This window comes from Neoarius graeffei, chromosome 26, assembly GCF_027579695.1.
Source record: "Neoarius graeffei isolate fNeoGra1 chromosome 26, fNeoGra1.pri, whole genome shotgun sequence".
Taxonomy (NCBI): Eukaryota; Metazoa; Chordata; class Actinopteri; order Siluriformes; family Ariidae; genus Neoarius; species Neoarius graeffei.
Genome location: NC_083594.1, coordinates 31,203,721 through 31,216,796, shown reverse-complemented (window position 1 = coordinate 31,216,796; position 13,076 = coordinate 31,203,721). Strand labels below are relative to the sequence as shown.

General features: G+C 49.9%; 1 protein-coding gene across 1 annotated transcript in view; it reads left to right on the top strand.

Moving 5' to 3' along the window:
* Positions 1-13,076, top strand: part of LOC132874200 (kazrin-like) — a 134,141-nt gene that overhangs the window by 73,595 nt on the left and 47,470 nt on the right. The window contains 1 exon segment of the mRNA XM_060910189.1: positions 8,967-8,985. Coding sequence (XP_060766172.1) covers positions 8,967-8,985 — 19 coding nt within the window.

The window sequence follows — 13,076 nt, the reverse complement described above, 5'->3', positions numbered from 1 at the left end:
TTTGGATTTCGAGCAAATCACTCCACGGAGACAGCAAACTGCTTCTTTGTGGAAAGTATCAAACTAAAACTGGATAAAGGTGGTGGTGTTGGAGTCGTTTTTCTGGATCTTAAAAAGGCCTTTGATACTGTGAATCATAATGTACTCATTCACAAGCTTATCTGTTTTAACTTCTCTTCCAATGCAAGAAACTGGATGAGATCCTATCTATCAGATAGGGTTCAGTGTGTGAGGGTGAGTGGTGAAACATCACCACCCTTAAGCAATGAAATGGGTGTACCCCAGGGATCAGTCCTGGGACCAATTTTATTCAGTTTGTATATAAATGACCTACCATCAGCATGCAAAGGGTGTGAAGTACAGATGTATGCTGATGATACAGTTATCTATGTCCATGCAAAAACTAAAGCACAAGCAGCTGCTAAACGTAGTGAAACAATGGTGCATGTGCAAAAATGGCTTACTGACTCTCAATTGTACCTTAATGTAAACAGTCTGCATGTTTTTTAGCAAGACAAACACTGCATCAGACTGTGATCCTAAAGTCCAGATATCTGGAGACAACTTAAACACACTGATGCCTGCTTAATTTTTAAAATCATAAATGGTAAGGCACCACTACCACTTTGTGCCTTTATAAAGCAGAAAGATTCTAATAGTAAAGCTACAAGGTCTGCCCGAAGAGGCAACTGTGTAATCCCTCATAGATACAGTGCCTTTAGTCGACTGTGCTTTTCTGTGAGAGTGTCTAACTTATGGAATACATTACCAACTGACATAAGAAACTGCATCTCTTATAGTACATTTAGTCACCACCTGAAGGAATGGCTTCTGAACAATAAAATATGTGAACATCATTAACTACATGACACTTCCACCACAGACACTGACGTTCTCTTGTTTCCAATCAAATGTTGTCTGTTGCCAGAGTGTATGATAGTGAGTGACGTCTTTTGTCCTGTATATAAGGTGGTGTTGTCTCTGGTATTGTTTGTGGTATGATGCATGATGATGTCTCACGGTCTGTCTATGTTGTTGTCTATTGTCTTAGTGGCTGTATTTGTAAGACTGATTCAGTTTGTAGTGATGTGAGTGTCTTGATGGCTTGTCTGATGTGTAAACACTTTTCTGTTCTGTTACTGTTTGTTTGTTTGTTCTGTTTCTGTTATGTTTGTTTATGTCTTTGTTTTTATTGTTTTTAACAACCTGACTTTTATAAAAGTTGGTCACATGGGTCTACAAACATGCCTAAGGACTGGAGTTGAAAATTAGCCTGTTGGCTAACACTGGCACATTTACAGTTTTGTTGATTAATGTGCAATGTCCTTTTAAATTAATGAAATGAAATGAAATGAAATGAAATGAAATGAAATGAAAAAGGTGGGTTTCACCTTAGTTCCCAATGGCCAGTCATGGATTGGTTGCTATTGTCTAGTTGCTCACCTTGAGCTGCATCTAGAGAGAAGAGGACCTGCAGTGTCATCTTCAAGAGGAGTAGATAGCTGACTGTCTTCCAAGAAATGCATTTAACAGCAGCTTTGCTCTAGATTAGTGCTTGCCATAAAGAATGTGCAAGAGCATTTAAATTTGTTTTTCTGTCAGTAGCATACCATATCGCAGGTGAGATTTGCTGTTTGGAGTGAGCTCAGCAAGTGAAAAGGAATGACACTGTCATGGGCCAAATGACCATAGGTGCTGACTAGACCCAAAAGCAGCCTCACATGCACAGGAGTGGAGTAGAAAATGTCTTTAATCCTTGAAGCATGAGGCACAGGAAGAGGAGAGCAGTAGCCAGGGAAAAATCTGGAACAGAAATTTAGGGAAATTGGAGCTAGCATAAAACAGGAATAGTAGAAGTCCCAGATGAGCACAGAAGCAGGGAAAACGTCACGGAGTCCTGAATGCAACGTCACAGCAGGAAAAAGAGCTCACAAAACAAAAGTAAAGTCCAGAGCATTCCCGTGGCGGGAGAAATGCACTCGCAGTCCCAAAAAAGGAACAGGAAAAGTAATCCAAAAAGGAGGCGTGGAGTAATCCCAAGGCATGCAGCAAAGTAGCAAAGTAACAGAGCCCGAAGCAAAACTGGGAGGGGCAGGCGAAATATTATAGTGTGAGGCAAAGACAATTCTGTATTGAGAGAATCTCCACTCACTCACTCACTCACTCACTCACTCCAATCCTTGTCATGGCACTTCTGGTGGCGATGGGCGGCACGGGTTGTCAGTTGAGCCTCTGAGGTGGTCTTGCCCCATCTTAGGTTGTGACGCCACTTGTCTCGGTCTGCGGTCTCCTGGAACCAGGATGAGGGGTTGATGCCATAACGCTTGATGTCATCTTTGGCACAGTCTTTCCATCTTTTTAGGGGTCTGCCGTGGTTTCGGGAGCCATTCTTGAGTTCTCCGAACAGAAGTTGTTTGGGGATGCGATGTTCTTCCATCCTGCACACATGTCCCAACCATCTCAGCCTGTTGCCTCTTAGCATAGTTTCTACTGTGGTGATCTTTGCTCTGGACAGGACCTCCTGGTTTGTGACATGCTGCCACCACCTGATATTCATAACGCGCCGGAGGGACTGCTGATGGAATACCTCAAGCCTGTAGATGTGCTTGACAAGGGTGGCCCATGATTCACTACCATAGAGAAGCATTGGGAGGATGATAGCTTGATAGACTGTGAGCTTTGTTGTAATAGATAGCCCTGATCTGTCCCAGCACCTGTATTTGAGGGACTTGTATGCAGCTGCAGCCCTTGATATTCTCCTGCTGATTTCATTATCTAGTGATGCATCATCAGTCATTACACTACCCAAGTAGGTGAACTTGTTGGCCCTCTTGAGCTGATGGTCATCAAGCATGACTGGAGGAGGGTCCGCACAGTTTTTATGTAATACCTCTGTTTTTGGCTTGCTGATTGTTAGCCCCCAACTGTTGCATGCACTGTTTAGTGAGTTGGTGGCTGTCTGGAGATCTTCAACATTATCAGTAGCAACAGCTGCATCATCAGCATATAGAAATACTCCCATGGTGGTGGTGGGCACCGACTTGTTCTTCAGGTGTCTGGTATTAAACAGCTTGCCATCCTGCTTGTGCTTGATGGTCACCCCAAAACCTGGCAGCTCCTTGAAGGTGTGCCTGAGTACAAAGGTGAAGAACAGGATAAAGAAGGTTGGTGCAAGAATGCACCCCTGTCTGAGCCCAGCTGTTACTTCAAATGGGTCTATGAATTCTCCATTTATTAAGACTCTTGCTTTCATGCCATCATTGAAGCTGCGGATGATGTTAACTACCTTGGCTGGGATCCCAATTTTTAACAGCAGGCTCCACATGAGCTGTCTGTTGACAGTGTCGAAAGCCTTCACCAGGTCCAGGAATATTATGTGGAGCTCACGGTGTTGCTCCCTGCTCTTCTCCATGAGTTGGCGTAAGGCAAATATCATGTCATTCGTGGATCTGTCACCTCTAAAGCTACACTGAGCTTCAGGTAGATGTCGTTCGACCAAGGGCCGGATTCTGTTCAGTATGACTGTAGCGTAAAACTTGCCTATCATAGCCAGTAAGGTGATACCTCGATAGTTACTACATGTGAAGCGGCACTCCTTTTTGTAGAGGGTAACAATGTCTCCATTTTTAAAGTCCTGAGGGACCCTTTCCTCTTCCCAGATGGTAGTTAGGAGTGAGTGCAGCTCTCGGAGTAAGGGTTCTCCACTAGCCTTGAGGACATCACTGGGGATGGAATCAGGTCCTGGGGCTTTGTCTGGTGTGAGCTGCTTGAGGACCTTTACGAGTTCTTCTATCGTGGGGACTTCTTCCAGACTGGTGATCACTTCCTCTTGTGGAATGTTGTCAAGAGCAGCGGGGTCAGCAGTGCTTTGCTGGTTCAGAAGATTGCTGAAGTGCTCCTGCCATCAGCTGAGAATGTCACTCTTCTCTGTGAGACGGATGCCCAAGTTGTCATTGATGGGGCTGAGGCCAGATGTTATTCTCTGTGTGACTAATTTGATTGCCTTGAAAAACCCTTTGGAGTCATGACACTCAGTACAGGATTCAATATCTTTGGCTTGGTCAAGCCACCATTTGTTTTTCATGTTGCGCAGTTCTTTCTGGCACTTGTTCCTAGCTAGTTGGTATCTGCGTTTAGACTGTGGGCTGTTTTCACTGAGGTATGCTTTGAAAGCTTGGTGTTTCTCCTCAAATAGTGTCTTGGTGGTGTGGTCATTTTCATCGAACCAGTCGTGATGCCTCCCTTTCTGGATGCCTAAAGTTTCCTTGGATGTGTTGTAAATGGTGTTCTTTAGTATATTCCAGTGCTCATCAAGGTCTGAGTGATCGATGTTGGTAAGATCATTGGCAAAATTCTCTTGGAGCTTTCGTCTGGTGTCTGGGTCTTTTAGAGCATTGGTGTTCAGTCTCTTAGGACCTGAATTTCTTCTAGCTTGTCTTGAGATGTGGAATTTGAGTTTGAGACCAATCTGTGGTCCGTCCAACAATCAGCACTGCACCGCACACGAGAGTCAATAACATCGCTCTTGAAGTGGTGGCTGACAATGATGAAGTCGATCATATGCCATCTGTTGGAATGGAGGTGCTTCCAGGTGCCCTTGTGGATGTCAGGATGGGCAAACAAGGTGTTAGTGATGGTAAGTCCAAACCTGGTACACATCTTGAGAAGCTTGTGGCCCTGTGAGTTAGCATCTCCAAGACCGTGCGGGCCGATGGTGTTTGGCCATGTCGCTGTGTCAGATTGAAATTGAAATCACCCAGCAGAAATAATCTATCACCTTTGGGGACTTTTGACAGCAGGGTTGACAGTTGATCGTAAAAGAGAATCTTCTCTTCCATGGGCCTCTTGAAGGTGGGGGCATAGACATTTATAATGGTGGCGTTGCAGTGTCTTCCAAGTTTAACTCGCATGGTCATCATCCTCGAGTTGACACCAGACCAGCTGATGATAGAGGGACACAACTTTGTCTTCATAACAATAGCAACTCCTTCCATTTTTGGCTGTTCACAACTACGACCAGAGTGGTAAAATGAGTAGTTGCCATCGGTAAACTCTCCTTCTCCCGGAATGCGGCTCTCGCTCAAGCAGGCAATGTCAATGTTTAGTCGCTCTAGCTCAGTTGCAACAAGAGCTGATCTTCGCTCTGGGGCCTGACAGCATGACGTAGAAGCATCTGATAGTGTGCGCACATTCCAAGATGCAAGTTTGACCAGAGATGTGATGTTACGTGCACGTCTGGGTGTGTCAAAGACAGGGGTTACAGGTGGATTTGCCCAAGGCTCGTCATAAATGCCGGATGGCTGCCCAAGTGTGCAACGTGGAGGTTGTTGTCATTGTCTTTGTGTAGAGTTCGTAGTGGGCTTCAGATTTCATGAGCTGAGGTTGCTGGCTTTTGCTCACGAGCAAGCAGGCTGCCCACTTCCGTGCTTGCGTCCTTTACTAGTGTTGTCGCAGAGTGGAACTACGAGAGCTGCATATCACTGTGACGTATACTTATGAAGCGGTCAAAGAAAGAGTCAGTGGGCTGACACCTGGCGGTACTGACCCAAGCATGCTGGCCGACTAGAGTTAGCATGTAGCTCTATTGCGCCCTCAAAGGTGGTATGCTCAGCACACTCTCCATAGCTGACGGTTGGTTCCTGTTGATGTTACTTGTTGCGCACCGATGAACTCATCCGCTCAAGGTGCTGTGGTACCTCCATGCTTTGTCAGAGACAGGCTGTTGCGCTCAAGGCTCAGTTCTGACAGGGGCATGGACCCTAGACTGTTCTTCATCTGGTCTCTCACCCTCGACTGAGTCTGGCAGGTTTAAAACTACCGGGGACCCGAAGGCCCCCACTGGCATGCGTTCTTAGGGTCATAGAGACACGCAAGCTGCTACACCTTGGCAAGGTAACAGTCTCCATAGCAGAGAGAATCTCCAAGTGGTATAATATAGAGCCATAGATGAGCTGATGAAAGACAGTTGTGCTGGCTGCAGCATGGGGGAGGCTCAGAGAAAACCAGGGAGTGGATTAAAAGACCAGATCAGGACCTAGACATTCCCAGGTGGCTCATGACAGTACCCCCCCCCCCCCACGGACACCTCCAGGCGTCCCAGACAGGGCTTCAGGGTTCTTGTGGTGAAAGTCCCTGATGAGAGAGGGTTCCAGGATGAAGTGTGCAGGAACCCAACACCTCTCCATCAGGCCATATCCCTTCCGGTCGACCAGGTACTGCAACCCCATACCTCACTGATGGGCCTTTAGCAGCTTCTTGACAGTATAGGCCTCACTTCCATTGATGAACCTGGGGGGAGGAGGGGTCTTGGAGGGAGGGAGGGGAGAAAGGACTGGAGACCAGGGGTCTCAGCTGAGAGACATGGAAGGAAGGGTGAACACAATGCATAGACCTAGGTAACATCAGCCTGACAGTAGTGGGGTTAATAATGTAAGAATGTAGCAGACGACGCCTGGTATGTGCCCACACCCTGAGATAGTGTGGAATGATGGCATGGGCAGAAGGGACAGATGCCTCCTCCTCTTGCTTAGGAAAAAGAGGTGGCTGGTACCTGAAACAACACTGAAATGGGGTCATTCCAGTAGAGGATGAAGGAAGGCTATTGTGTGCATATTCAATCCAAGGCAGGGCCTGGCTCCAGGAAGATGCATCACCCATGGTCAGGCATCATAGGGTGACCTCTAAGCTCTGATTAATGTGCTCCATCTGTCCATTTGTCTGAGGGTGGTAACCTGAGGAAAGACTAGGGGTGGCTCCAATGAGTTTACAGAATTCCCTCCAAAAGTGAGCATATAACTGCGGACCCCTGTCACCAGGGATGATGAGGAACAGGTAGTGGTCTTAACCAGCCCATGGCTGGACTATTACCAGTCTTGCTTCTGGAACACATGTCGCAGGCTGCCACAAAAGTCTTGACGTCCTGCTGCATAGTTGTTCACCAGAAATGTTGCCTGAGGATGAAGAGGGTTTGGGCCACCCCAGGGTGACCAGTGAGAAGCACCTGAGAATGTACACAAAGGGGAACAAACTGAACATTAGATCGTCCATTACCAGGACCTGGATCACTGGCCAGAGCCTCCTGAACAACCTTCTCAATGTCAAACCGGGCAGCAGCCACTAGGCAGTGGGTGGGAAGGATGGGTTCAGCAGTGTCTTGCTGAGAGTCACGTGAGAACTGTCTGGAGAGGGCATCTGGCTTGGCATTCTTGGAGCCCCCTAAAAGAAAGCATAAAGTTAAAGCATGAAAAGAATAAGGACCACTAGGCTCGCCGTGCGTTAAGCCGCTTAGCAGATTTGATGTACTCAAGATTCTTCTGGTCAGTCCATATGATAAAAGAGGTCTCAGTCCCCTCTAACCAACATCTCCACTCCTCTAAGACCAACTTGATGGCCAACAGTTCCCGATCACCTATGCTATAGTTGTGCTCAGCTGGAGTCAAGTGGTGTGAGAAGAATGCAAAGTCATCCTTAAATGATCTCTGGGACAGGACTGCCCCTACTCCCTTGTCAGAGGCATCCACTTCAAGCACGAACTGAACTGTCGGGTCTGGGATGATAAGGACGGGTGCAGTGGAAAACTTGGTCTTGAGGGATGTGAATGCATTCTCAGCATGGTTGTTCCAGAGAAAGGGGTGCTTGGAGGATGTGAGTTCTGTAAGAGGGGCAGCAATGGAGCTATAATTCCTGATAAACCTTTGATAAAAATGAGCAAACCCCAAAAAACATTGCTGCTCCCTCTGAGAGGAGAGAACGGGCCAGTCCGAGACTGCCTTGACCTTGTCTGGGTCCACTTGGACCTTACCTGGGCAGATGATTGTGGCAGCAGGGGCGTGGTCAAGCATCGGTCTGTGAATGGAGGGCGGAGTCAGGGAAGGTAAGTGGCAGAATCACTGCACCTGATGTGAGTTAACCTGTGTTTGTGTGTCTTCCCCAGTGACCGCACCCTATAAAAGGAGAGAGAGAGAGCAGAGAAAGGGAGCTCTCTCCTGACCTGAATGCATGTGTGTGTGAGAGTGAATGAGCTGAAAAGCCACCTATAAAACAGAAAATAAAAAGTTTCTGAGAACTCAGTTCTGGCCTGCTGTGCTTCTGTGCTCCACCCACTTGCTACAGTTCTACAGTGGTGCTGAAACCTGGGACGGAACGCAGAAGGAGACAGCCCCATGGAGTCCTCCCCCTTCAAGGACCTGGTCCATGCCCTCGCCTCGGCCCAACAGAGCCAGCACCAGGCGCAAGTCGCCCTCCGGAAGGAGCAAGAACAATGGTTCGAAGCCCTGGTGCTGGCACAGCAGGAAGATCGCTAGGCGTTCCAGCACCTTCTCATGTCGGCAGGGTCCACCATCACCACCTCCGCGGACCCTCCCCCCCACCCTAACAAAGATGGGTCCACACGATGAACCCGAAGCCTTCCTCGCTCTTTTTGAGCAGGCAGCAGAGGCATGGGGTTGGCCAGTGGAACAGCACGTGGCGCGCCTCTTCCCTCTGCTAACGGGCGAGGTGCAGCTGGCCACACTACAGCTCCCCGCTGACAGCCGGCTGGTCTACGCTGACCTCCGCAGGGCCGTCCTCCAACATGTGGGGCACACCTCAGAGCAGCAACGGCAGTGCTTCCGCGCGCTGCACCTGGAGGAGGTCGGCTGGCCGTTTGCGTTTGGCCAGCAACTCCGGGATGCCTGCCGGCGGTGGCTGAGGGCCGACAACCGCAACGCCAAGGGAATCATTGACCTGGTGGTGCTGGAACAATTCACCGCCCGACTTCCGGAAGGAACAGCGGAGTGGGTCCAGTGCCATCGCCCGGCGTTGCTGGATCAGGCCATCCAGCTGGCGGAGGACCATATGGAGGCTGTTCCGATGGCAGGACAGTGTGTCTCCTCTTCTCCCCTCTCTTCTCTCTCTCTCTCCCCCCTTCTGTTTCTTGTCCTCACCCCATTCCCCCACTGTGGAGGCAGGGGTCAGCTCCACCCCAGCCAGCCCGCCACACCCGTGGTGCCCTACCGTTTTCTACTTCCATGTCTGTGTCTTCCCCCCCTCAGGTAAGTGAGCTCCGAAACACCGGTGCAGAGGGAGAGCCTGGGCCGGTATGCTGGCGCTGCGGGGAGCCGGGACACCTCCAGCATCAGTGCTCGGCGATGGAGGTGGGCGCAGTGGTCCAGATCCCCGACGTGCCAGGGACCACCCTCAATCAGGCCGGAGCGTATCGCATACCGGTGAGTATCCAAGGGGATACATATCAGGCTTTGGTGGACTCCGGCTGTAATCAGACCTCAATCCACCAAACCTGGTGCAAGACGAGGCATTGGGGAGAGCACAATTGGTGAAGGTGTTGTGTGTGCATGGGGATGTTCACAACTACCCTTTAGTGTTGGTCCACATTCTATTTCGAGGGGAGAAATTTAGAGTAAAGGCAGCGATTAATCCTCGCCTTACCCACTCGATAATTTTGGGGACTGATTGGCCGGGATTTCGGGAATTAATGTCACATTTAGTGAAGAGTGGGGCCTGCCATGATTTAGCGGGGGGAGGTCCCGGTGTCACTTTAGCGGGAGCAGCTGTCACAGAGCCGTCTACGTCATCACTGCATCAGAGTGAGGAGCAGCAAGCTCCTCCTCCCCCTCTTGGGGAATCCCTCATGGATTTCCCGTTAGAGCAGTCGCGAGACAAGACTCTGCGGCATGCGTTTGACCAAGTGAGAGTAATCGATGGTCAAACTCTCCAGCCAAACGCCACCCCATCTTTCCTCTATTTCTCCATTATTAAAGATAGGTTATACCGAGTGACGCAGGACACTCAAACGAAGGAACTGATAACACAGCTTTTGATCCCAAAGAGCCGCCAGGAATTTATATTCCAGGCAGCTCACTTTAATCCCATAGCCGGACACTTAGGGCAGGATAAGGCACTAGCCCGAATAATGGCCCGGTTCTATTGGCCAGGGATTCACGGAGATGTCCGTAGGTGGTGTATGGTGTGCCGCAAATGCCAGTTAGTAAATCCTGTGGCCATTCCAAAAGCGCCTTTGCGCCCTCTGCCATTAATCGAGACCCCGCTCGAAAGAATTGGGATGGATCTCGTTGGGCCATGAGATCGGTCAACACGAGGATATCACTTTATTTTAGTTCTGGTGGACTATGCAACGAGCTATCCGGAAGCAGTGCCTCTTCACAATATCTCAGCATGCAGTATTGCGGAAGCACTCTTCCGCATCATCTCCCGAGTCGGAATCCCCAAAGAGATTTTAACTGATCAAGGCACTACGTTTATGTCATGCACACTGCGCGAACTGTATGGGTTACTGGGAATTAAGCCTATCTGCACCAGCGTTTATCACCCACAAACGAATGGCTTAGTCGAATGGTTCAACCGCACCCTCAAGAACATTATTTGAAAATTTGTAAGCGAGGATGCATGCAGCTGGGATAAATGGCTCGAGCCCCTGTTATTTGCAGTGCGAGAGGTCCCACAAGCCTCCATGGGGTTCTCCCCATTCGAATTATTATACAGGCATAAGCCGCGTGGCATTTTAGATGTGCTGCGTGAAAATTGGGAGGAGGGACCTTCAACAAGCAAAAATGAAATTCAATACGTTATCGATCTGCGCACCAAACTCCACACCCTCACGCACCTAACCCAGGAGAATTTGCGGCAGGCCCAAGAACGTCAAGTCCATCTGTATGACAGGGGCACGCGCCTTAGGGAATTCACACCGGGAGATAAAGTACTCGTGTTGTTGCCCACATCGAGCTCCAAATTGATCCCCAGGTGGCAAGGACCCTTTGAGGTCACACGACGAGTCAGGGACATCAACTATGAGGTGTGGCGAACGGACAGGGGTGGGGCGTTTACAGATTTACCACCTCAATCTGTTAAAACTTTGGAACGGGGAGGTCCCCATGGTGTTGGTGTCGGTGGTTCCAGAGAAGGCGGAGCTGGGGCCGGAGGTTCAAAATGTACAATTGACATCGCCCACCACTCTGGTCCCCTGTGGAGACCACCTCTCTCTGACCCAACTCACGGAGGTCGCCCAGTTGCAGACAGAATTTTCTGACGTATTCTCGCCCCTGCCCGGCCGCACCCACCTCATAGAACACTACATTGAGATGCCCCCGGGGGTGGCAGTGCACAGCCACCCTTACAGACTGCCCGAACACAAAAAAAGGTGGTTCAGGAAGAACTCAAGGCCATGCTCGAAATGGGCATCATTGAGGAGTCCCACAGTGACTGGAGCAGCCCGGTGGTCTTGGTTCCCAAGGCTGACAGGTCGGTCCGGTTCTGTGTGGACTATAGAAAAGTCAACGTAGTGTCTAAATTCAATGCGTACCCAATGCTTCGTATTGACGAGTTGCTTGATCAACTAGGCATGGCTCATTTTTATTCAACACTGGATTTGACAAAGGGATATTGGCAGATCCCCTTGACTCCATTATCCCGAGAGAAAACGGCCTTTTCCACACCGTTTGGCTTTCACCAGTTCGTCACACTTCCTTTTGGGCTGTTTGGGGTGCCTGCTACATTCCAGCGGCTTATGGATAGGGTTCTCCATCCCCACACCACCTACGTGGCCGCATACTTGGATGACATCATTATTTATAGTAATGACTGGCCGCGACACCTAAAACATCTAAGGGCATCTAGGCAAACACCTAAGTCCTTAGGTTGCTGAGGCAAGCGGGTCTCACAGCCAACCCAAAGAAGTGTGCGATTGGGTGGGTGGAAGTACAGTATCTGGGCTTCCACTTGGGCAATGGGCAGGTGCGTCCCCAAATTAATAAGACAGCAGTGACTGCGGCCTGCCCAAGGCCCAAGACCAAAAAGGGGGTGAGACAGTTCCTGGGGCTGGCTGGCTACTATCGTAGATTTATACCTAATTATTCGGACGTCACCAGCCTGCTGACTGATCTCACTAAAAAGGGGGCACCAGATCCAGTCCAGTGGATGGAGCAATGCCAACAGGCTTTCTCTGAGGTAAAGGCTGCACTGTGTGGGGGGCCACTGTGTGGGGGGCCACTGTTACACTCCTCTGACTTTTCTCTCCCCTTTGTTTTGCAGACAGACACGTCAGACAGAGGGCTGGGGGCTGTTCTGTCCCAGGAGGTGGAGGGGGAGGATTGTCCAGTGCTGTACATCAGCCGGAAGCTGTCGGTGCATGAGGGCCAGTACAACACCATAGAAAAGGAGTGCCTCGCCATCAAGTGGGTGGTCCTCACCCTCCGCTACTACCTACTGGGACGCCCTTTCACCCTCTGTTTGGACCACGTGCCCCTCCAGTGACTCCACCGCATGAAGGATGCCAATGCGTGGATCACCTGTTGGTATCTGGCACTCTAGCCATTTAAGTTCAAGGTGGTCCACAGGCCGGGGGCGCAGATGGTCGTGGCGGATTTCCTCTCCCATGGGGGTGGGGGGGTGGGGGGGGGGCGGGAGTCAGCTGCAGGCTGGACAGCTCCCCGGCCTGAGTCGTGCGTTGGGGGTATGTGGCGGGGGGGCGTGGTCAAGCATCGGTCTGTGAATGGAGGGTGGAGTCAGGGAAGGTAAGTGGCAGAATCACTGCACCTGATGTGAGTTAACCTGTGTTTATGTGTCTTCCCCAGTGACCACGCCCTATAAAAGGAGAGAGAGAGAGAGAGAGCAGAGAAAGGGAGCTCTCTCCTGACTCGAATGCATGTGTGTGCGAAAGTGAATGAGCTAAAAAGCCACCGATAAAACAGAAAATAAAAAGTTTCTGAGAATTCAGTTCTGGCCTGCCGTACTTCTGTGCTCCACCCACTTGCTCTGGTTCTACAATGATGAAACCCAGAGCTGAGATTGTACGCTTATGGAACTCTCATTTCTCAACCTTAGTGAAAAGTTGATTTTCGAGTAGTCACTGCAGAACCTTGAGATACTCTTGAGTATCTCAAGTCTCTGGATGTTGTGGAGCTGTCTTGGTTGACACGCCTCTGCAACATCGCGTGGCGGTTGGGGACAGTGCCTCTGGAGTGGCAGACTGGGGTGGTGGTCCCTCTTTTTAAGAAAGGGGACCGGAGAGTGTGCTCCAATTATAGGGGAATCACACTTCTCAGCCTCCCAGGGAAAGTTTA